Source organism: Onychostruthus taczanowskii, unplaced genomic scaffold (genome assembly GCF_017590055.1).
Source record: "Onychostruthus taczanowskii isolate IOZ18803 unplaced genomic scaffold, ASM1759005v1 scaffold24, whole genome shotgun sequence".
In the NCBI taxonomy this organism is placed as follows: Eukaryota; Metazoa; Chordata; class Aves; order Passeriformes; family Passeridae; genus Onychostruthus; species Onychostruthus taczanowskii.
The window spans coordinates 271,833-296,726 of NW_024499684.1; the positions used below are offsets into that span (position 1 = coordinate 271,833).

The following is a 24,894-nucleotide window of genomic DNA, read 5'->3' on the forward strand; positions in this document are numbered from 1 at the left end:
GCCTGGAGCACAGGAGGCTCAGGGGGCCCTTGTGGCTCTGCACAGGAGGGGACAGCCGGGGGGTCGGGCTCTGCTCCTGGGAACAGGGACAGGAGCAGAGGGAACGGCCTCTGGCTGGGCCAGGGAGCTCAGGGTGGGCACAGCAGGAATTTGCCCATGGAAAGGGGGTCAGGCCTTGGCACTGCCCAGGGAGGGTTGGAGTGCCCATCCCTGCAGGCGTCCCAGGGAGGCCTGGACGTGGCACCCAGTGCTCGGGGTTGGGTGACAAGGTGGGCATGGTGCACAGTTCGGTCTCAGCGGTCCGTTCCAGCCGGAATGACGCCGTGGTGCCCCGGCTCGGTGCCCCCGCTCGGTGTCCCGGCTGAGGGCCCCGGCTCAGCTCCCGGCCCCGGCGCTGCTCCAACCGCAGCGGGAGCACTGCCCGGCCCCGCCCGACGAGGGCGCTCTCTCGGGTTCGCCAGCGCTCCGGCGGGGCCGCGCACTCGCCGCCGGCCGGGGCTGCGTGCGGCCGGGCGCGACCAACCCCCGGAGGGGAGGGGGGGATCTCGGCGTGCGCCGCCATATCCCAACTGTCCCCCGCAGAGCCGCGCTCCCCCTCCACCCCCGCGCCGCGCCGCGCTGCTTTGCGCCGGGCCGTGACGTCACCCGCCGGGGGCGTGGCCACGTCGCTCCCAGGGTGCAGCGCACAAGTTGAGCCCCATCTTGGGCGAGAGGAGCCGCGGCCCTACCGCGCTCCGGGAGCTCCGGGGCCGGTGCAGCGCAGCGGGTCCGCCCGCCCGCGGCCGCCGAGCGCCGCTCCCCGGGCCGCCGCGGCGCCCGCACCCCGCCCGCGGCGGGGGTTTGCCCGTGGGGCGAGCCCGCGGGCCGGTTGCGAGCAGGATGCGCCTGGCGCTGGTCTCCAGGTAGAGCGCGGAGACAGCGGGGGGGGTGGGACACGGGGCCGCCCGGGCCTCGCCCGGCCAGCGCGGGGCCCCTCGCGCGGGGCGGGCCGCGGGCCCGCCGCTGCGGCCCGCAGGAAGCCGCGGGGCGCTCGGAGCGGCGGCAGGGAGGAGAAGGAGGCCCGGCCGCGGGAAGAGGGCTGCGGATAGGGAGGAAGAGGAGGAGCCCCGCCGCCCCCCGCCCGCCGCAGGAAGCCGCCGGAGGATGTACGGCAGCGCCCGGGGCCCGGCCGGCACGCCGTGACAGCCCGCCCCAGCACCCCGCTCGCCTCGCCGCGGCCGGCCGAACCCCTTCCTGCGGAGGAAACATGTCCAAGATGCCGGCCAAGAAGAAGAGCTGCTTCCAGATCACCAGCGTGACCACGGCGCAGGTGGCCAGCAGCATTACCGAGGACACCGAGAGCCTGGATGACCCGGATGAGTCCCGCACCGAGGACGTGTCTTCTGAGATCTTTGATGTTTCCCGAGCCACCGACTACGGCCCCGAGGACGTCTGTGAGCGGAGCTCCTCCGAAGAGACTCTCAACAACGTGGGCGAGGCCGAAACTCCCAGCAGCGTCTCTCCCAATCTCCTTTTGGACGGGCAGCTGGCTGTGGCCGCTCCTGGGATGGCTGCAGGCCCCAACGGGGGGGCTGTGCCCAAAAGTTCGGCTGTGCCCCTGCCAGCTGTTGCTCCTGGCACAGCTGTGGGGGGGGGCAGCAGTGCTCAGGCTGCCCTGCCCTCCACAGGGCCTTCGGCACCCAGTGCCCCCGGGGCCATGTCTCAGACGGCGGCTGCTGCGTGCAGCTCACGCTTCAGGGTGATCAAGCTGGACCACGGTACTGGGGAGCCCTACAGGCGAGGCCGATGGACGTGTATGGAGTACTATGACCGGGACTCAGACGGTGGTGGTGTTCTGGGCAGGACTGGAGATTGCATTAGGCACAGCAGCACCTTCGAACAGGCTGCTCAGGAGAGGGACAGTGGCCTCGGTGCCACAGGAGGTTCTGTTGTGATCTCGGCTGTGCCAGCGTCAGCCCATGGCCCCGATTCTATAGCTGACAGCTCCCTGGCTGCTGTGTCACAGCTGCTTCAGACAGAGAAAATGAACCAGTCCTCTCTACAGCAACCTAATTTTGTCATTGGGCAACAGCAACAGCCCGTAGGTGGGGCCGTGCCTCAGAGTACTGCTCAGCCTGTGTTTTCTGGGGCTTCGGGAGCAAGTCAGCAAATGATAGTGCCGCAGCAACCACAGGTAAATCCACAGGGTGTTTCACAGGCTGGACCCAACGGGAAAGGCATGGCACCTCCAAATGTGACAGCAGGGCAGTCAGGCATTCCTGTGGCCCAGCAGCAGGTGCAGCAGGCAAACATACCAGTGACTCAACCTCAACAATTTGCTTATTCTCAGTCCCAGATTCCACCAGTGCATCTACTGCCGACGCAGCCTCCTGGGCAGGCTGAATACATGCAGCACATGACAATAATGCAGTCTCAAGGAGCTATTCAGCAGGCTGCTACAAGCTCTGCTCCAAGTACTGTGGCCTCCAGCCTTCCTGTGGGGCAGGTGACGGGCCAGAACCCCTCACCTGTGGGAGCGCCAGTGATGGGGGTGTCAGCGCAGCCCAGCGAAGCAGTCGGACAGGGGTCGGGGTTGTTGCAGAGTGGCCAGGCACAAGCGAGTCAGCCTGCCCTCCCGCAGCCGGGAGGTGTGGTGCAGCCAGGCCTTGGACATACGGGGGTTGTGCAACAGAAATCTGTGACTCAGCATCCAATGGGGGGAAGCAGTCAAGTGTCGGCAATGCCCGGCGCTCCCCACGCTGTGGTCCCTGGAGTTCAGAGCGTGCCTGCGGTTGTGCCCGGTACAAGTGTGCCTAGCGTGTCCACCACCGCTTCTGCTGCTATGCCAAACGTCCCTGTTACGCTGGCCCAGTCCCAGCTGACGAGCCACCCTTCTGTCAGCAGAAGCACTGGCACGGTCCAGTCCCAGCACGTCGGACACTCGATGATGCAAGGTGCACCCGCCAGCCTGCCTCAGGCGAGCCTCGGACAGTTTCAGACCCAGGCCCAGTCCTTAGTAGGCCAGATTGATGATACTAGAAGAAAATCGGAGCCCCTACCTCAGCCACCACTTTCTCTTATAGCTGAAAATAAACCTCTTGTGAAGCCTCCCATTCCAGACACTCTAGCAAATCCTCTTCAGTTACCTGCAAGTACTCCAATGAACAGTCTTGCCAGCTCTGTTTTTGGCATATCCATTCCTGTTGATGGTGATGAAGACAGGTATGAATCATTTTATAATGCCATAAAAAAAGAACTGTATTTTTAGGGGGAAAAAAGTCAACTTTCAAGTTATTGCCAAGTGTTTTTTGTAAATTCGTATTTTCAGAAAGTCATGCTGAGGTTCACCTGGACTATATTTTTATTTTAAGAGCGCAAACCATAGCAAAGTATTTAGGCCAGTAGTGAATTCTACTTGTTTTTTGCAGGGTGTGAGTGCCATTACTTTTCTCACAAAATGGGGTACAAAGTATCCTGAAAGCTGCTTAATGCATGAATAACATTGCCTCTTCAAAATCAGAAGACTGGAAGCTGTCTTTCTGTAGCGCTCAGGATGTGAGAAGGGCTGTTCTCTCATTTTTCCAGAATGCAATATAAAGCACTTCATTGACAGCTGGGTAAAATAACGCTGTATTGCAGTGTTAAATCTGTGTGGTGGTATCTCAGGGATATTGACACAGACTCTTGGTTTGTACCCTGCCGTGGAGTTAACACGTCATAATATCAGTTAGTAAGGAAAGTACTTGCACTTGGATGTGGATTTGTGTGCAAATCCGTATGCAGGGAAAGCTCTGCAGAGAATGGTCCTTTGTGCTGAGAAAACAGACACTACTTGGGCAAAGATGCGGACACGGTGGGAAGTACAACCTTACAGTGAGTTTTTTTTAATTGGAAAGTAATTTGGAACTATGACTGTGACAGAGGAGTGTGGTGTGAGCAGACTCCTGAGAGGGCCTGAGCGAGGCAGTGGGTGTGTGGCTGCTGTTCCCATGGACACGTCAGACTGCTCTGAAGGCCAAACCACTTGGTTGACTTGTGAGGGAAAGAAGAATCAAGCAGTGTTTGAGCACTGAATTTAAGTCCCAACATCTACTGTCAGAATTGCTGGAGTTTGGAGGAAGGGAATACATGTGTGTGACTTGTTTTTAAAAACAGGCATTAGGCCATTATGAGCGGATCTTGTGGTGAATGTCTCTGTAAGGCTTCCCTCACCTTGAGACAGCACCAGACATTAAGATAATGTAGTCAGTGTTGATTGGAGCATGTTTTAGTGAAGCAGCTGTGTCTGTGGAGCTGGGGTGCAGTGGATGGAGAGGGCACCTCAAAGTGGGTGTCTGGAGAGTTCAGGCTGCAGGTTTAATGCAGGCCTGTGCTCGCTGGAGCGTTGGCTGACACTGTCTGAGAAAGTAACTGCTGTGCTGTTCTGCAAGGAAAAGCTGTGGTTTGGAGACCTGTGCTGGTTTTGAAAAAAGTGGTAAAGGACTGACTAGAAGTTTAAAATTTACTACACAGTTTGCCTACCTTAAGAGGACTGCTGAAAAACTGCCTTGTGCAAATAAGGTTCGATTTCAAGCTGGTGGGTTCTTTTCATAGCTCAGTGTTTTTTGAGAAGATGATTTGTCTGGTGTTTAATCATTCTGTTGATTCAGGAATCAGAAAGAAAGGAATGCATTTTGCATTTGTTTTCCATAGCTTGTAATACTTAATATAAATTGTGGTAATGAACATGATTATCTGTGACAACTGAATAACTTCTGTGTAAAGATAGAGAAAAACTTATCCTGCTTTTTCAAATTAGGGGCATCTAACTTTGTGTGACACTCCAGTGGGCCAGTTCTTGGTGCTCTTAACAGAACAGTGATTCTTAATTTTCTAGTTTAGTCTTTGTACTTGCCACCTTGCAGTGGTGCTTTACATGGTGTTCATGTCTAAAGAGACTCTTTCAGACACTTTGAACTATGAGTAAGAAATGGCAATGGGGTCTGAAAGCAGTGTGCTCTTTTTGGCAGGCCATGCTGTGGTGTTCAGTAGAGAAGCGAGTGTCTGGTTATCAGGGAAGGAGGGCCTGTGTGTCGTTTGTCAGCTTCTGCACTGGGTGATAAAACTGTGCCCTGTGCTGGTTGTCAGAAAGCCAGGAGCACGCGTCTGGTGTGAGTCTTTCCCAGAGGGAAGGTGATTCTGGTAAGCCATGAAAGCTCACCTTAAACCGACCTAGACCTCGTACATAACGTAGGATCAAAGTTTATTCTTTGCTCCCCTCAAACAGTAGCCTGACTTCCACCAGCTTGAGACAGAGAAAGGTGAGAATGAAAACCTAGCAGCTTGTTAAGGCTCTTTTACCTCTTGGTTTTTATTTGCTTTACTCTCTGAGAAGGCTTTATTGTACAATAGTCTCCTGCTTGTCTGCTGTTCTATTCTTGCTCCTGCTTTTTTCCTCTTTCCAGCCATTTAAATTGTGCTGCCACTCCCATGGGCTTTGCCCAGCTGCCTTATCTACTGGAATCGGTGGTGAAATAGTTAATGAAGACCTTCAAGTGTCATTAATAGGCTGGGGGTTGACACTGATAAAGCTATTAAAGCACAAAGGGAGCTGATACATCATGAGTCATGGTTTGTGCTGGCAGGTCCAGGAAGTTAGCTCACAGCTCAGTTCAGAGAGGTTACTTGGTGGTCATTGAAGCTATAAATCTGTGGAAAGCATTTTTCTCTTTGTCTTTCATACTATTAATGTGTAACATTTCCAGAAAGGGGGCTCAATGTGGAGGCAGGTATCTATGTTTCTTCTGGCACCTTCAGTTACACTTCAATATTTGCACGTACTTGAAGCTTCACAGACTTGTGTAGATCATTCTCCTGTAGTCATCTTCTAAAACAGTGACTCATCAAGGAGTACTGTATAGCTCTCAATACCCTGGATTTACCTGGAAAGTCACCATTCTGAATATGAAGAGGAACTCTTTTAAAGGTAAAATAGTTAAGATGGAAATTCTTTGAAAGCAGCATGTCATTAATGCAGTAAACATGATGTAAAAAGTTGATCAGTTCATGTATTTCTGAAAAAAATTTTTGTGTATTACTCCTATGTTATAGTCTGCTGTTTTAAATCAAACAGCATCTAAGGTTATTAGGGGTGGAGGTGATCTAGCCTGATATATAAAGAGAACTATGTTTATAGATTGCTTTCTTCCAAGCCATTGCCCAAAGACTTTTAATTTCCTGTTCCCATAGCCGAGTACACTTTGACAGTAGTCTATGAAAACCTGTGATTTCTTGCATTGATCTGATGAATAGTGAAGAATCAATTAATTGGAAAATCTTGTCTGGGGGCGAAGAAAGGGTGGATAGGTGGTCCAAAAGAATGAAAAAGAAAAAAGCCTTCAGTGTGTCACTTCTTCCTTGAAAAGCAAAGCCAGTATTTCAGTTGATGTGTCCAAATTGCTAAGCTCTTAAAAAGAAAAAAATTGTGTGAAAGTTATGAAATATTTACAGCATAACACCTTTTTAAATGTGGCTGCAAATAAAATAAACTGCAGCAGTATTAAAGGATGGAGGAACTAGTACTGTTACTGAGGCAGATGTGGGTACTGCTGTCTCAAACAGGGAGCCTGGAAAATACCAATTGTGTAAAAACATTATTAGAACTAGTCTCAAAATTGCTCTGACTCTTCTTTTGTTGGACCTCAGCACTAGTACTAATTATTTTGAAGGGAGGGCAGTTAGAGCACCTGAGAGGATTTTGTTATCAGTGTGTGTCAGGTTCTCTGCTTGCCCTTATGCCCATGTATACACAAATTTGTAATTGACAAGCAGAATATTTCATCTGGCTTAATAACTTTATTTTGGCTCTTGGGGGAAAAGAAATATGTGGCTTCTGTTAAAAGAATGTTACTGAGAAAGCTTGTTCAAACCTCCTACATGTTTGGCAGACTTTTGGGGCAAAATATTACTAGGGCTGTTGGAAAAGGAGCAGAGTATAGATCATTTTCCAGAGATAACTGACCGGCTTGAGCTGCTCCGGCTGTATTCCAGGAACACTAATGAATGGCTGCAATTGTGAGCTGTCAGCTATGGCAGCTGAGCTGTTGAGAACCCGATTGTGCAGGGCTCTCTGCAGCATGCTGCGAGCTCAGCTAAATCACCTATGTGTATGGAGCACTGACTGCTGGGAGACCTGTGCTGCTGAGACCATGTTCATCATGTAAGGACAAAACTGGGCATGGGGTCACTTAGCTATTGCCCTAGATGCATATTTTATTGTGCTCCTAAAGAAAAAGTAAGTTTTCTGCAAGTACCTACCAGTACATGATACTTGAGTTGCATTAGTTCGCAGTGTTAGCCCTTTCTTCACCTTGCTCATGAGCTTTGTAGAGGTTTGAGCTCTCCTGCAGCTGCAGACTTGAGCTCTCCTGCTGAAGGCCTGTGTTTGTTAGTGTGTGTGGAAGCAGGTGGGAATGAAGCCTGGACAGTCCAGAGCCTGGAGAGCCTTTGGTTTAACAGACAGCTTGAAAACTGAGCTGGGACTTCTGGGGTGGCCTCTGCAGCTCATGGCAGCAAACGATGGTTGATGCAAAGAAACTCCAGTTGGTTGTGGTCACTGCTTGCTATACTTTCTGTAACAAAAATTACCAAAGGTAACTGCAGCACTGCATGGGTTTCTGCATGGTAGAAAGCCTATTGTGCTGTGCAGTTAGAGTGGTGCAAGATAGCTAAACAAAACTGTGGCTGCTTGTTTGACAGTACTGTTTCCCTGTTTAAACATTCAAATGCCTTTGTTAAGGAGGAGTCAATATATTCTTAAAATTAACGAGGTACAAGTGTTTCACATGAGAGAGTTCTTAAAAGGAGGAAATGGGGAAAGTAGCTGAAATAAATTCACAGTGATACTGTTCAGGTTGTTTCAAAGACTGAAGTGACCAGCCCTGACAGGAGAGGTTCCCTGTACCTCAGACTCCTGAGTGTTCTGATCAGCTGCTGGGGGTTAGTTTTTTCCTCATCTCCTATAGAAAATGTTCCATAGCTGATTTCTGAGTGCTGTCTGTATGACAGAAATAACAGCATATGTTTTATGGAAGCTATTTTAAACTTCTTGTTAAAAGCTGAATATTGAAGTATTTGGATGTTTTGAAAAGGCAGGACTACCAAACTGCTCTCAGACATCAGAAGGGCTGAAAGTTCTCCGAGGCTGCATTTTTACAGGAGCTGCTGATAATTTTTATGACTTCAGGTGACACTATAGTAAAAAGGAGTTGCTCCCTGTTACTCTACTAGATATTTGAGTTATACACCTCTTGCATGTTGAGGCTGTATATTAATTTTCCTGCTTAAAAGCTAGCAATTAGCAGTTTCTGTTGCTCAGGAGAAGTGCAAACCTTGTTTGTGCTTTAGGTGTCAGCAACGATTCCTTAAGAAACTTCTGTGAGACAACTCCTGCTAAAGTAGATCTGGATGGTTCTGTTCAGTAAATCTAGATTGTCAGGCACAGGTGTCTGCTTTTATTCCTATATTTGACAAAGTATAAAGATAGAAGTATTTATAGTAACTGCTAAAGCCACTGTCTTCTGAGAAGATTCTCCAGACATAGGAGGTCACTTGAAGTGCAGAGTGAGGTTGTACTTTGATTCCTCTTGAAAATTACTCAGTCTTTAAACTTCACACTTCATAAACATGAACGTTGTATTAAGTGCCAGGAAATCTTTGCCTTATGGGACAGTCGATTTTCATTCAGGCAGGGCAGGTGAATTACTTGGCCACATGAAGGACAGCTATATGCTTGTCTTAATTTCCTTTGTCAAGCAAAGCAAAATTTGTCCAAGATGTGTCTATCTGTTCTCCCTTAGAAGCTTTGAAGGATGCATTTGGATTGTGACAGCCTGCTTGAGTAGTTTTGTCAGTGCAGAGGGAAGGTAGAAATATTAATTGGTGCCCTGGAGAGGTGTCAGCCGTCAGTGGCACTGGCAGCTGGCGCGTTTGTGTGGTGCAGCCTGGAGTGGGGGTCTGGGCACAGCAGGTGTGGCCTCAGCGTGCCGAGGGAGGGATCCCCTCCCTGCACCCTCTGGGCTTTGCCCTGTGCAGCCCAGGGTAGCGTTCACCCCCTCTGCAGGGAGGGCAGAGTCCTGACCCGTTTGTCTGGGAGGGGATGAGCGTGGCACGGGTGTGGGCTTGCAGGGGAGGAGTACAGATTAGATAGGAGACAGATACTGCTTTCAGTGAGGTATCTGAAGCTTTTGCGCCCGTCTCAAGCAGATTTAATATCCAGTAGAGGATGGGGTGGTCAGAAATGAGGGTTAAAAAATGCTGCTTGCTTCTCCACCAAGTTACTTTGGCTATTTTTGTAGGGGTGTGGATGAGAGCTCCTGGGAATGTCTCTTACGTAGAACACTCTTTGGTGGGTGCAAGGCCTGTAAATACCTTGACCAACCCTACAAATGCATTTTTAAAAATACTTTTTCTGTAAAGCAAGTGGCGAGCACTCACTGGCAGTACAGGCTGGCCTGAAACTTGAGTGGTAGAGACTTTGTAAATGGTGTGGGAAGGCAGACAGATTTATAATATACTGTGTAAAAAAAACGTGCCATACATGGCCTAGGATCTAATATCTTTTTTTAAAGTTGAATGTGTAATTTGAAACGTTTGCTCATACATGCATTCCTGACCATTATCACATGGGTAGGACAGGTGGGATTTGTCTGAGTCTTCTTGAAGCTGTTTTATCCACTCATTATTTTCTCCCCACATATACTGGAATATTTTGTTGTCAAAAAAAAAAAGAGCCATTTGTATTTATAGATGACTGAAGTAGCTGAAAGTGTTGTCACTGCAACTTAGTGGGAGAAAAAAAATCTCATTTTAGTGTAGTTTTATTTGAGGATGAGTATTCAAGCCCTGTTCCACTATGCAGGGCCACTTTCACCAGAAATCACAGGCAGCTTTCCCTTGGTCACTGTGTTTGAGAAAATCAGATTTGGTGGGCATCACAGGCAGCAGGAGCCTGATCATCTTCAATAACATGTTCATACGTACAAATACATGCCTTTTCTTTACCAGCCATGCTGTATAAAAGTCAACACTTTTGAGGGGTTTTGCAGATTTTTGGATCTATAACGCAGTACTAGCAAATGTGGATCTTTATATTTCAGAAATGCTGAATTTATTGTTTTGCTCCCTCCTGTATACCAGTGTATTCGGGTGTGCTGGGTAGGAGCACCCAGAGCTTGCTCTCTCGGATGAGGTAATTTGCAGGAGAGTATGATGGCATAATGATATTCTTTGGCAGGTATCAGTAGATTCTGAAGGGTTCCACTCCATGTGGCGTTCACGGTGTTTGTTGAGACCATGGGTGTTATTTTCAATAAGACTTTGTTTGGTTTTGGTTTTTTTTTTAACTTTTCTCAGTTCATTCAAATGTGGGTAATACTGGTGAGTTTTTCCTATGGCTTTTCTTGAAAGCTACTTGGTAGAGGCAAGAATCCCTGACTAGATCAAGCAGACTTTCTGCATTGCTGTTATCAGCTTGTAATCCATAAGTTTCTCTCTGAAAATGTGATCTGCTGTTGACTTTTTGCCTGGAAGCCAAGCTGTGCATCATGTGAACTACTTTGTTCTGTATCCTCCCTCCAGGAACTGAAGGTTGATTATATCCAGTGAGAAGACAAGTCATTAGTACAAAAAAATCTTACACTTGTTATACATGTTTTGATTTAAGAACAGAAGGTCTCAGATTAGTCTTCACACAGTTTGTATGATGTGATTGAAGTTCAGCCTGACTGACAGCCTTCGCAGAAGAGCCGCGCTTCATTAGCAGGTGGTGTGTTAATTACCGTGCCTGTGGCCGTGCTGTCTGGGACAGCAGGAGAGCCTTGGGTGGGACAGCAGTGCTCCGAGCCTGGATTCGGGAAGTGGGAAGGCAGCGTGCTGAGGATGGAAAGGGTCATCACTGGGTCCTAGAAATCATAAAGCTGTAGTGATTACAGCTGTATGCAGCACTCCTGAGCCTTGGGGACCAATCTGTGGCACCCAAGAGAACTGGACTCCAGAGTTTTGAGCTGCAGCTTTTGAAATCAGGAATAAGATGATGCTTAGAAGGTTGTTGTGTTCTTTCTGTGATTAGTATTAAATGGTCATACTGGAAATTGTGCTTAGAAGGTTGTGTTCTTTCTGTGATTAGTATTAAATAGTCATACTGGAAATTCACTGTTTGAACTCTTAAGCAAAGCTCCTTCAGAATTAGTGTATGGTTATGACCCAGTACAGCTAATAATGAAACATTTATTATTTTTGTATTATTTATTAAAATCACATAATTTTATAAAACAAGTGATAACCTTGGTAGGGTTTGGAAAATATTCCTCGTGTTGTTTTTAAATACTCAAGCTCACCCAGAGCAGGGGAAGGTTGATGCCAGTGTTTCAACAGAGCAGGCAAGGGATCAGTGAAACGCCTCTGCCAGACTTCATACTCTGTGTATTTGAGACAGTTGTCTGCAGTTCCTTCTCCTTAGAGACTTCTATTCACTGCAGGAAATTATTTGCCAAAATCTTCTTTTGAGAGCAAGGTGAAGAAGTTCGGGCTACTGCTCTTGGTTTATCCAGTGAAGCAGTGTGCTTTCTCTATGCTATTACAATATTTTTGTTTTGTAGTAGTATGTGAAACCCCTTTAAGTCCATTGTGACATTTGAGAGCCACTGTCCCAAAAACTGTCATGTGGGTTGGTCATTGAGTCAGCCTTTCCTCTTTTCTGTAGCTAGAATGCACCTAAAACTGAATGTTAAAGCTCCGAATTCTAGCTGGTCTTCTAGAGTGTGTATAGCAAGTATAATGGCTTTAAGGAACTGCGTGAACAGAATATGCAATTAAACATACCACTTCAGAGCTTGAGATGTTATTTTTCTTAATTTTGCATTGACTCCCCCACATTTAGTCCCTGTTAGTTTTCTCCTGCAGAGCTTTGTGCTCCAGTTACTGTTTTGTAGATTGAGTTCTTATGAAAGAAAGCTAATTCAAAGCTGCATCTGCTTTAAATGGAAGGTGCTAAAAATAAAGTAAAACATCTTTTAAAAGAAGAAGGATAGAGAAGGAATTCTGTTACTAGTGTAAACATAATCTCAAATGCCATAAACTATGCTGTGAGTTTCTCGATAAACTGTGATCAAGTGATCATCAAATCCCTCATCAGGTCTCAGATGAAGCCTGCCAAATGTAATTTTGAGAGCTGCTGTAATCAGTGCCCGTTGCAGTGCCCCAGTAAACAGCCTTTTGTTACCAACAATAATGTCACACAAGGTGGCATTAAAAGCTCAACTCATTTTATGACATGGTCACATCTCCTGTGGCCTTCTGTACGAGATCTGTTAATTGTTCTCAGAAGGAATTATGGCTGAAGTGAGCTTCTGTAGAGGTCACCCATGTGTGCTTGCTTCTGTCTGGGTTGTGAATATGTGCTTCTGTTCTTTGGTTTTCCTTAGAGGTGTTGAGCATGGATTGTCTGACCTGCTGTTCTCATGTTCTTCAAAGGCAGGTTGTTAGGCCTTTTGAATGTTTTGCATCATTCCTATTCTCAAATGTAAAGAAAATAACTCAGTGAGGTTGAGAGAGAAATGTCTGAGGTGGTGTTAATTTTTTATTGGGGGAAAAAAGTATTATTTTATGTATGTTCTTGTTGTTGCCCTCAATTTCTGAGGCTGGTCAGTAGTTTGGAGGCTGACGCTTGTTCATGAACAGTGATGTTAGTATTTCTTTCCAAGGAGGTAGCTGGTAAAGAGGCATCTGTGCGGCAGCCGCTGTACGTCGGGCTGATACCCAGTCCATTACTCGAACCAAAAGGCATTTATCTGTGTACTTGATGATGTGCCAGCTTTCCCAGGCATGGTTTCTAGCAAACAGAGGCTTCAGGGATGAAGTTTGTATTTGGCATATTGTCCTGATGAATGGCAGTGGGAGGATACACTTCCAGCTGTGATGTGAGACATGGCATGAGGTCTAGGCTTCCCTTTCGAAGGAACAGCTTGATGTCCTGGGCATTCAGAGGACTGAGTAAGTTCTTCTTTAAACTTGGACCAAATTTTCTGTTGCATGAAAACTCTTGTTCTTAAAAATAAGAGCGTGGGAGTGAGTTGTGAATATTGGCATTCATGAGCTTTTAAAGGACATAAATGCAGTATGTGTTGTAGGATTTGTTTAGAGAGACATAGAGGCATTTTTGGCCACTTGAGATACACTTTGCATGTTTAAGTGTACTAAGGTGGGAATGAAATTCATCCCATGTACCCTTGGGGATACCTGGTCTCTCACCAGAGATGGAGGAAGAGAAGTTCTGGAGTACCTTCTGTGGAAGGTGCTTGCTGTTTCTCTGGGTCAGCATCTGGGACATTTTTGTCCTGTGTGGCTCTCAGTTCCTCTGTATCAGTCTGCCAAGGACTCGGTCTGAGTCCTGACCTCAGACCTGGCAGTCTGCCAGGGAGGAGACACAGGCAATCTGCTTTTCTGCTCCAGGCTGTCCCTGCATTCACTTGGGGCAGCGTCAGGAGGATTTGTGGGGCTCCAGCTGTGGTACAGCAGCAGCAGCTTGGGTTTAGTGCTCCTGTAAGCTGTTTTCTCAGTTGTTTCTGCAAACAGAAAGGCATTTTAGTCGTTCTCTAACCTTTCACTGTTTCTTATGGTTAAACTAGATGCTTCAGCAGTCTGAAACTCAGTCATATTAGTTCAGATCTGCGTGTGAGGCATCATTCATGATGCCTCTGTGGATTTGCTTTTCCTGTTTAGGTACACACACCCCCATTAATTATTTTAAAAATATATAGCTGTGGAGTAGAAAAGATTCTCTTACTTGTCTGAAGTAATGCAAAAGCAATTTCTCATCAAGGAGTTACAAATGAGAATCTAATAAGGAAAATTTTTCCGTATCTTTTCAGACGCTTGCTTAATACACAACTACAGTACACAAATACAGAGCATAGAGAGTATCAGTATAAAAACAGACTATATGGAATACATGCTGTGTGGTTATAGACCACTTTTTACACCTAACAGTAGCAACACAAGTAAATTTATCTTGGAAGTTAAATGGCTTTCTATTAACAGCCTCATTCCGAGGAAGGGCCTGTACATGCTCCTGACAGCTGCGTTAGAAAGAAGAGCCTGGACCATGCTTTCAGCAAAGGAGTGCTCTCTTGATCTGCAGATGCCAATTGTTTTCCACATGTGAAGTCCTGTTACACAAATGTCCTTTAGCTATTGTGTTGCTCTTCCTGTAATTATTTGTTGAGTTGTGTGCAGTGCTTCTTAGGAAAATGTGGATGTTACCTACATAGGAGGATGGTGTTTATCAGTTTTGATCAAGCAACTTCTGTAACAGGTTTTAAGCTAAATTCCAGACTTGCATGAATTTATTTTTTTTTTAAGAGTACAGTGCTGAAGGTGGGAAAAGGAATGACAGACACTTTAAACTCAGACACTTGTGATCGCTGCTGATACACAAATACCACTATCCTACCAAGATTTTTTTGTATACACCTGCCACGAGAATTGAATTACTTCTGATAGTGTTTTCCTATGGTGCTACTTCTGTGATGTTTTTATTTTACTTTATGTAATTTTTATTATGCAGTAATTGTATTTCAGTTGAAATAATTAAGTAACTTGAAGACAGTTGTTTTTAGAAATATTCTTGCCATAAACTTAGACAAGGGATTGATACCTGTGCTTCCAATGTGATATAAACTTCTTGTTTTAAAACAGATTCTAAAAGGCATTTGAACTCTTGCTTGCATTTCTGAAGGTCTTTCAGCAAGACTGTTGCATTTGTCTCTAGGGCTGGCATAGCTCTGCCCACATGAGGATGAGAAGGGAGTTTCTCAGTTTCAGTATAACACTGCTGCAGCCAGCGGCAGCAGAGAACTGTGTGCTTCCAGTATCTAGTTTACAACGAACGTTCAGATGAGACTTTGGAGAAGTAAAATTTTCTAATTGCACTGTCAGTGTAGTCGCCATGGTGGGGCTGAGGCTGGAGGCTCAGGCTGCCCCAGGGCTCTGGCACTGGAATGTGGGCGCAGTGTACGGTTTTCAGCAAGGGACTGCTGAAACCCTACACGAGGCTTGTGGCTGGGAGAGCTCTCTGGGAGAGCATGGCCAGGGGCCTCCACCAGCCCTTGCCCTCTTGCACCTCGGAAAAGGGGAACGTGGCTGAGAGGTTCCATTTTCCATTTCTAGCTGGATCTGGTTTTCACTTGTAACTTGATCTGTCGCAGTTTGAATGTGGCATATTGAGCTCTGACTTCCCTTGGAGGAATCATCTGTTTTGAGCATAAGGCAGGGGGTTAAGTAGGGTGGAAACACTGGGTACTGTGTGCAGAGGTAGTCTGGGACATACCAAAAATGGGAAAGGTGTCTCTTGGGTTTAGGTATGTTTGGCATTAGGGTGGTGGTCAGCTAAACTATACAGTGTTGACAGCAGGATGGGAGATGTCTTATTGTTGGCCTTACAGTCTCATCTTTGTACAGGAGCAGCTTGATGTAGCCTGAAAATCCATAGGGCTGGAGAATTACTCTTTTGTTTTGGATTCTTGTGTCCTTAATGCAAACCCATAGAAACAGTAGGGCCTTTCAAACGTTAGTTTAACCTGTCTGGACAGCTAATTCACTTAGTAATGCAGGTTGAATTAAGAGAGTTGGTATTTTTATTACGTACCCATTTTCAATGTGTCTGTCTGATTCTTGGATCTCATAGGAATCCGTCAACTGCATTCTACCAAGCGTTCCATTTCAACAAGTTACACGAGTCAAAGACCACCTGGGATAGGTATGGATGCTTGAGTATGGAATGCATACATGCTGAGGTATGCATGAACTGCTTTGCTCTATGCAAGTTTCTCATTGTATTTGTTTGCACACAACTGCTGCCTGTGTTCAGAACTCCATACTGGGATTCTGCAGTTTGAAGAGGTGAAAGCGGTCATGGAAGTGAAGTGTTTGTTCTGAAACATGGAACTAAACTCTTAAAATATGACATGACTTTTTTTCTTCCTCCTTCCATTATGCATGTATCATACATGATGTGTAAGCTCAGAGTTTAATGCTAGTCAGCTCCTAGGCGACCTTCGCCTAAATATTCACAGTTTCCTTTTCCAAAAGAGGAAACTTTTTTGGCATTGAGTCCAGTATCAGAAAACACATCGTGAAAATATTATGTTTAAACGCAATTTTGGCTAAGTTAAGATATTTGTATCTTTAAACCAGGAAAAAAAAAGCTTTCTGGCTTACTTTCATTCTGCTCAAGTAAAGCTGGATGGGGAACATAGGTGAACTGTGACAAGGACAAAGCAAATCTCCAAAGTTAGCATTGAACTCATGGTGAGAAACTGCAGTGAAGTGCCACAGAGTCTTATCTGGCATGGATAGGACTTGAGAGAGGTGCATTACTAATTCATCAGTAGCTGCAAACTGTTTCTCTCCTGTGCTTTAATGATTTTGAGGGATTTTTTTTTGTCAGCATTAAGTCAAAGTCCTGGTGATGATGTGATTTAATGCCTTGTGCTGCTCTGGCTTGTCAAAACTTCTGCTTAACAAGCTGTGTAGAATGCAAATTTTGTTTGGCTGTTGAAGTATTGATAACCATTTCGTCACTGTCCTGGCTGTATTTGACTTGAAAGGCTTCTCAACTTGCACAGCTCAGCTGAATCCTTTAAAGTTTGCTTGGCAACAGTTTGTATAATGCACAGTGATGAAGGTTATAAGTAATGCTAAGTGTTCTGCTCTTTCTTTAAAAATTTTTTTGTGTTGCTGGGGTACTGGCATTAAGCTCAGCTTCAAAGCACATCTTCCTTTTTCAGCAGTAAGTTGGACGAATTTGTGTTTTTGCTTTAAGCTCTGGATTATGCCACTTCCCTGTATTTATGGAACAGAGTTGGTATTTAGGTTTGAAGGACTTTGTTATTTCACTGGAGCGAACTTCAGGGCTTAGAATACACATTTGGTTTGTAGACCAAAAGGTCACTTTGTGGTCTAGCCTTTAGCTGTTTCTCTATTTTCATGCCTCAAAATAAGTCTTAAGATGAGGAAGCTCATTCAAAAAACCCTAAAATCAAATAATGAATTAAGATGGAAGCTTCACAAATCTGATATTTATGTACAATGCCTGAAGCAAATGCTGGAAATGTGGGATATAAAATATTAAATTCAGATAGAAGAATGTAAATGGTTGCCTTTAAAATAACCTTGCATCTTTGCCAGTGAACTCTTTGTGGTAAAAACAAGCATTTGTGACAACATAGAATGCAATTCATCAGGATTGATGCATGTTTTAAACTTATAATCCATTCAAATTCCAAAGTCTTTGACAGGATTTTGCAGGTTTTGCATTTATACCCCAGTTATTGGATTTTAAGTTCCTTCACTGGGTGACTGAAACTGAGAAGCTGTCAGCTGTAAACTTGCAGTGAAAGCTGGTGGAGGGAGGGCCAGGGCCATCAGCGAGCAGTGCAGCTTCTGGTGGGAGCCCTCGCAGGATGGAGCTGGGCAGGACACAGCAGGGGCTGTAACAAGAACATGGTGTGGGGCTTCTTTCTGGCATCTCTGGTTGGGGAAAGAAAATGTGCTGCTGTGAAAACAATAAGCTTGTGTGACTTCCTTAGAATGCCTTTGTTTGCCCATCACAGAATGTGGGGGTTGGCGCACTGCAGAGCACCAGGACCATGAGTCTTCTGGCAGCGAGCTCTTAATTACGTTTTGCAGTTCTTTCAGAAGTACTTGGTGAACCTGAGGGGCTTGACTTAGGAGACTTTGGGATAAACAGAAAATCTTTCTGTGTCATTCTAGTATTTTTTCTAACAAATATGGGTTATTCCCCTGTGAGTAGCTGTCTCTGGGGACCCGCTGAAGTCAGCGGAGGGAGACACATGATGCTGCAGTAGAGAACAAGAGATTGCTGAATTGCTCCAGTGAACAGAGGGGTGTTTTCATGCACAGTGCTCGCATGGCTGTTGCTGAAGGCACAAGTCTCACCTGTTGGTCTTTTCAACTGGTGTGATTTAAGAAGGGGAATAAGAAGTGGCTTCTTGGCATATTCACATGAGGCTGGGTGATTGCTCTTCTGGGCCTGGCTTGTCTTTGCACAGTAAAGATGCCATACCAGCTCTAGGTGGGTCTGCCTGAAGCACAGACATTATTGGTAATCTTGAATTTAAAGTAGTAGGATTTCTGTTTCCATTGCATTTATGTGTGAAGCATTAAACCTTCACAACATAAATTAACTCATGAAGTGTGTGTGGGAACTCCTGAGGTGGTGAATTCACTGCCTCAGGTTGTCACACATTCTCACATGGCTTTGACAAAGAGCAATAATGGAAGTCTGCAGTACTCACACAGATCCTCTTTCCAGGCTGGATAGGTGATTGGATTGCTTGGGGTGCTATCATTATAAAATATCTTTATGGGATGGAGGCTAATTAAATAGACCTTAACTCTTTGAAGACTAGAAAAGATTTCTCTGGATAGGCTGACTAGCTCAACCAGTGGTAAGACAGTAGCTCATAAATGAGTAAACAATGAGGGGAAGGAATAAATGACCACAGGGCTGGAGCTCTGGCCTGCCTGGTGTGGCAGCACTGCCCGGGGTAGTTAGTGGCTGTTATCAAGTGTTCCAGGCACAGCAGTGAGGTGATAAGAGCAGTGTGGCAGCACTGAGAGCACGGTGTGGCAGCACTGCCCTGGGCACCTGCCAGCCCAGGCACATGGCAGTTAGTGGCTGTTATCAAGTGTTCCAGGCACAGCAGTGAGGTGATAAGAGCAGTGTGGCAGCACTGAGAGCAAAGAGTGGCCACTAGCAAGCAATGGGCTCTAGCAGACTCAGGCAGGCGAGCCCTGGCAAGCAATAGCTGCACAGAAGGAACAGCTGTCCATTCAATCTAGAACATCCCAGTCAAATGTGTCCTTACCTCAAACCCTTCCAAGCCCATGTTGGGTGCCAAAAAAGGGCCCCATGCAGCCACTCGCTCAGCTCCCCCTCCTCCCAGAATGGGAAAAGTGAGAGAACTTGTCAGTTGAGATAAAGACAATTTAATAGGTAAAGCAAAAGCCACTGAGATTTTTTTAAACCATCGAAATGAGATTTCTCTGACAGGAGGGGGTTTTGTCTACCTGGTGTTTAAGGTAGGAAAACACTGGGTTTACTGTCTGTGTCTGGGAATGACAAACTGTGCTTAGGGCATCTTTGATGTTTTTGCTGACTGTAAATTTTGCAGTGTACCTTGTGGCCTTCAGTGTGAACTGGATGTACCAATATAACATCTTTTTGGGTAGAGCCTTCATGGGCATGACCTTAACTGGGAGCTCCAAGTCAAGATGAAGTGTGCTGTGTTCAGTGTATCTGCTTGACACTTCATGGGCTGCAGAAGCTCAGTGTGGGATGGGGGTTTAACTGTTAAAACAAGTATTACATGCCAAATGCACCCCTTCATCTGCCCTATACTTGATGTGGATTTTTTTGCAGTTTTGACAATAACTGTCAGACTTCTGTAACTCTTGGAGCAATCAGCAATTGGTCTTTTTTACAAGAGCTAAATGGTGCCTTTCCTCTTCTAATTCCAGGATTTGCCAGTTGAGGCATTGGCTCTACAGTGGATGGTGCACTCACAGAATGTGTCAGACTCTCTCCATTCAGTCATCCAAAAAGACTTGTTTAAGGGATATTTTGGGTTTCTTCCTGGCCTTTTCATAAGGACTGGAATGTATTTATAAATGTCATTCTGCAGCCATGGGATAAAATATTTTTGTGCAAACTGGAATTTGATGTCAAGCATTTAGGATTTGAGAAAAATATACAAAATTTTAAGATTTGGCAGCACATTTGGAGTTTCCCATGAGAGCAGCTGTCACTGGAGGGCTCTGCTCATGAATGTCCCACAGGAGCTGCTTGGTGTTGGGAGCACTGTCAGATGAATAAAGAACAAAATCATGTGGGAATTGTGCTACCGTAACATCTAATTCCCATCTGCTTTTAGAAAGTGACATGAACTATAGTCAGCTGATTTTATCCTGATGGCAAACGGGGGCACCCTGTGTCAGTGTGGAGCTTCTCCTGGGTGGGTGGGTGAGTAGGGGTCTGCGTGGTGCCAGCCTCTGCCTGCTGAAGCTGGGACCCAGGATGTGTACAGGGAGCAGGGCTGGAATCCAGACTCAGCATCTTAGTCTTAGCACAGCTGCTCTGGGGCTGAGGGCAGCAAGAACGTTACGAAGTGTATAAAGCTGCCTAGAGCCTTCAGCACTGTTGGTGTCATGTCAGGTGAGGGGTGTGTGGTAAAGCAGTGGCTCCTTCCAGTCACTCTGCAGGGAGGGACAGCTCCTACACCCAACAGGCAGAGGGGAGCTCAGAGCACAAGGTACTCACAGGAAAGGTGCCTCTGCAGCACGTCACGCAGGTCAGCTCTTTGGGAGGCTGAGGGAAGGCTTGAATGCCTTAGAGTCATGTAGTGGGATTTGTTGTTTTAAATAATCACACTACAAAGTAGCTGAAACAGGACTAGAAGAACTAATTTCTGATCTCAAGTTTGACTAGATGGGTATTGACGGAAGTTGTACACTTGTGGTGCAGAGATGGGGAAGTAGATCCCACTGCCAAGTGTGCTGTTTGCTTTAATTGTCCTCTTGTTGTTACTTCTTCAGAGCTGCCTCATCTGACTTGTAGAGTGGTATCCATGAAGGACTGTGAGAGGACATGGATCTTGGGGATTTTGTGGTTCATGAACACGGATACTTCTGGCAGAGTCAGATGAGTCTGATATATGTTAACTCGACATAGAAAGGCATACTTCCCTTGGCATGAGTTATAAATAGCTTTTATTCTGAGGAGTTTACCATAGATAGGTAGAAAAAGAGGCTTAGAAGACAGTAAGAGATTGGAACAATTTCCTTCTGAAATGCATATTCAGTGTTTTCGATTTGGGTTTCAAGATTGGTTCGGTAGAAATAGAGGCTGTTACTCCCCCGGTCTGCAAACCTGGTGCCCTTAGTGCTGACAGTTCTGTGGGAGCCCTTAAAAAACTTCTCTGGCCAGTATCGCTCTTCAGGAGCTAAGCCATGTTTCACATCTGTGACAAGTACTGCACATTGCCGTCCTCTTTGTAAAAAGCCTTAAGTGATTTTTTTCTTAACACTTGGATTTGGTGAGTTGCACAATTCCAGAGAGGCGAGTTTTCCAGCATGACTGCAACCCTTGCATTTTCCCCATGCTAGCTCTACTAGACGTGGCTGCACACTGCTGATAGCCATGTCCGTGGCTGGGAGTGTTATCAGCAGCACTCACTGGTGGGCTGGCACAGCCCAGGAGCTACTGTGTGTGTCAGAGCGGGCTGGGTGGGAAATGGGACCCCTGAGACCCGGGGTGGGAGCTGGCTGCAGCCCTGTGTGCCCTGGGGAGAGCCACGCTCCTCTCTGAACGGAGAAACCAGAGTCTGGGGGGCAACAGGACACCCCCGGCCTGCCAAAATCCCAACTCCAGAGCTGCGAGGGACTGGCTGGTGGGACTTGGAAACAGACCCTGGCTATTAAATTGGAAACAGACCCTGACGGCTGCATTTCCGTCACGCAGGATCCAGAGATCCCAGTTGGGGATCCCGTTGGCACAGTAAGTAACATCCTCACAGTGCACCCAGGTGTGCTGGTGGATGTCCTGCACCAGTGTGCCTGTGGAACAAGCCTGGCCCTGGCTGTGACCCCCGGCTGTGTGTTGATCAGCTGTCAGACAGACCCAGGGAGAGCTGACTGGGAGCCAGTGGCCGCAGGCTCAGGGCTCTGGTCATGCCTCGCCCTCCTGCTGGGTGCTGCCACAGGCTGCAGGGGCTGTGCTGCACCAGGAGCTCCTTACCTGGAGCCTGGACTCAAGTGAGTCCAGAGAACAGGTATTAAAACAGGATTTCTTCTTCATTGCTTTATAAAAACAGTTTGGGAGAAATAATGCTAGTGGTAAGAATCCGATTAATATGCCATGAATTCTTGTTTCCCTCAGTGAAGCAAGCTGGTAAATGAGGCCAGGAATCAAAGCAGTTGATTCAGTGTTTATTCTAATGCATTTTTATGGTTATGGGTGTCATAAGCCCAGTATGAGAAGGTATAAACTGAAGGAGCAGTGTTTCTTGTGGGTCACTGGGCATCTGGGTGGGGTGGGGGGGTGGGGGGGGCATGGGACAGCCCCCTGTCAGTGTATACTGGATTCTTGACTCTAAGAATCCAGTGATGCTTCAGTCTTCCAGTGACAGCATGATCCAGGAGTCCTGCGGGTGCAGCTTTTACCTGAGTGATACAATAACACTCACAGAGTTTTCTCATTGTATTTACAGTGCGTCTGGTGCAAGTGTTGTTGCCATTGACAACAAAATAGAACAGGCAATGGTAAGTAAAATATAAGTTATTTCTAATAGGATTAATGTGGTTCATTACTGAACATAAGTTTCCTGCTGTATTTTGTTTCTGTGAGTCTGTGATATCCCTACAGGTGGGTCAGACTGAGAGCATCAATTGAAAAAAAGATTTTCTGTATCATCTATGAATGGCCACACACCATTATTGCTTTTAGTGTTGGCCCAGAAGTGTTTTTCAGTTAATTTTCTTACAAATTGCTGGGAACAAGATGAGTGAACTTGAAGGAGTGCTGAAAATAGAGCACATATTTCAGTCTGTTACTCCAGCCAAGTTCATTACTAGTTTTTCTAAGGGTCAGGTATGCCATTCTTAACATGCTGCTCAGCCTCAGTTAGAGCTGTTGGATTTTTCTTCTGATGATGTAAAAGCTTTCTTGTTGATTTGATTCTCACACACCTCAGTGACTGTGTACCACGGATCCACACCAGGTCACAGCATCAGAACTGGTGCTTTCCTTCTGGGCAGCTGGGGCGTCATTCTTCTCCTTGGCTTCCACCTAACTGAAGTGGCTGGAGTGCTGGAGACAAAGCTTTTCATATCAGGCCCTCTGCACATAAGGGCTGGGCTGTTTGTGCTCAAGGGCTGATTTATTCATAAATTCTTGGTGATGAGTGCTTTTTTTCCCAGGCTTACTGCAGTGCAAGCAGTAACAGCAAGTTCTGGGGCTGGGGTGAAGGAAGCTTGTTCTTTCCCGTGGTGCAACTGTCCACTTGTTCTTTGCAGGATCTAGTGAAAAGCCATTTGATGTACGCAGTGAGAGAAGAAGTGGAAGTTCTGAAGGAACAAATAAAAGAATTAGTTGAAAGAAACTCTTTACTTGAACGAGAAAATGCACTGTTGAAATCCCTTTCCAACAGCGATCAGCTGTCGCAGCTCTCAAGCCAGCAGGCCGCCAGCAGCGGCTCGCAGGCGCAGCCGCCGCAGCCCAACGTCTCCTCGGCGTGAGCCGGCCCGTCCTGTGCCGCTGGCTCCCGGCCCAGGGCCAGCAGCCTGCTTCTCCTGTGTGTTTGGCCTTTTCAGTATTAGACAATCACCCCTGCAGCCCGGGTCCTGCCCCGGCGCCGCGAGCCAGCTCGCTCACAGCTTGGGTGGCTCTCCGAGGTTCCCACGGCTCCGGCTTGCTTTGAGCCTTGCTGTCTGCTAAGGAGCAGCAATTCCTCTTCAGAGCCACTGTTCTTTCCATATAAGTAACATTTGCCTATGTTAGTTTCATTTATTTGTTTTATTTATTACAGGGCTGCTATTTTCATAATGTACATGAACAATGTCACAGAACTTTTGAATTTTTTTTTTTTTAAATAAACGTCTGTATGGGTAAAATGATAGATGGGATTGCGTTAATAGATACAATGTCTAGGCAATAATTGAACAAAGAATCCTGGCGTATTTCTAACACTAATGGCAATTGACCTTTGGTATTTATTTACGGTAGTAAAGATCCAGCTTGAATGTAAATTTTGTATAGAGTGTAAGTATGAAGACCATAGTGCATCTGTACAGGTAGTCACCAGTCCTTGTGATATAATAAATAAGTGATGGGCTATTTTGATGAAGAAAACTTTGCTCATTTCTGTTTCTACTTTTTAATAGAGAGAAGGGGGCCATGATTCCTCTGCTTTTTGACATTTCGTTTTTGGTTTGGTTTTTTGGGTGGGAATAAAAAGCTGTGAAATTGTTCAACCTACTTTGTAACCAAAGAAGCAAAGCTGTATAATTGAGTTGGTTGTTGGTTTTTTGTTTTGTTGTTTTGTTTGTTTTTTTTTTTTTATTTTATAATGCACATTCTTTATGTATTTTTTATTTAGTGTTTTCTCATTCACAACTTTCTTTGCTGTCTCGCATGATCTGCATGACCTGTAATCTTTGAACCACTTCCGTACCTCATGTTTTTATCCAGCACTCTTAGTGTAATATGTACTAGTCTGTGAACAATGTCAATAAAGAGAAAGAACAGCTGGTGTTGGTGGAGCTAAGCTAGTGTGCTAGGCACTAGTTGTTAAAACAAATAAATGAAGTGAGCCATCTTTTGTTCATTTAAAATGGTGTTTTGAATTTCGTATGCAGAAAACGTTTTGTTACATTGCAGATTTAATGTATTTAATAAATGCAACATGCAGATTAAATGCAGTGTATACTGAGTATTTAAATTAAAAATGTACATTTCATAAATACAGTTTCAAAAAAGACCATCATTTGTGTAAACTAATGCAGTGTGTCAAATTGATGTACAAATATATATATATATTTTAACACATTTTCTGAAATTAAACCAGTTTTGTTGAATTTTTTGGCTGTAGGTGTTGTTGCAGTATAATTAAATTCCGTAGCTCTTTTCTGAACAAAATGAAGAAATGCAGTGTCAGCGAGGCAGTAACACACCAGTGCCAGGGTTACCACTTCTCCTGCAGCAGGCTGGTTTCTTCTCTTCTAGGAGAAGCATCTTCTGATGCTGTCGGTGGCTGCCTTAGGGGTTTGGGTTTGCACTGATCGCTCTAAATAAACACCTGG

At 45.9% G+C, this 24,894-nt stretch overlaps 1 protein-coding gene across 5 annotated transcripts; it reads left to right on the top strand.

Moving 5' to 3' along the window:
- Window positions 1-711: 711 nt before the first annotated feature.
- Window positions 712-24,655, top strand: TSC22D2 (TSC22 domain family member 2). Of its 5 annotated transcripts, XR_005952787.1 has the most exons (5): window positions 712-3,201; window positions 15,701-15,809; window positions 19,558-21,592; window positions 22,305-22,356; window positions 23,110-23,198. XR_005952787.1 is itself a non-coding variant. In XM_041405747.1 (4 exons), the coding sequence occupies exons 1-4, from the start codon at window positions 1,247-1,249 to the stop codon at window positions 23,329-23,331; spliced, it is 2,301 nt and encodes a 766-aa protein (XP_041261681.1). In that variant the 5' UTR covers window positions 713-1,246; the 3' UTR covers window positions 23,332-24,655. The 5 variants fall into 5 exon arrangements, 4 of the variants coding, with proteins under 4 accessions (XP_041261681.1, XP_041261683.1, XP_041261682.1 ...); XM_041405747.1 differs by lacking the exon at window positions 19,558-21,592 and having other exon boundaries at window positions 713-3,201; window positions 15,701-15,772; window positions 23,110-24,655; XM_041405749.1 differs by lacking the exon at window positions 19,558-21,592 and having other exon boundaries at window positions 713-3,201; window positions 23,110-23,247.
- The last annotated feature ends 239 nt before the right edge of the window (window positions 24,656-24,894 follow it).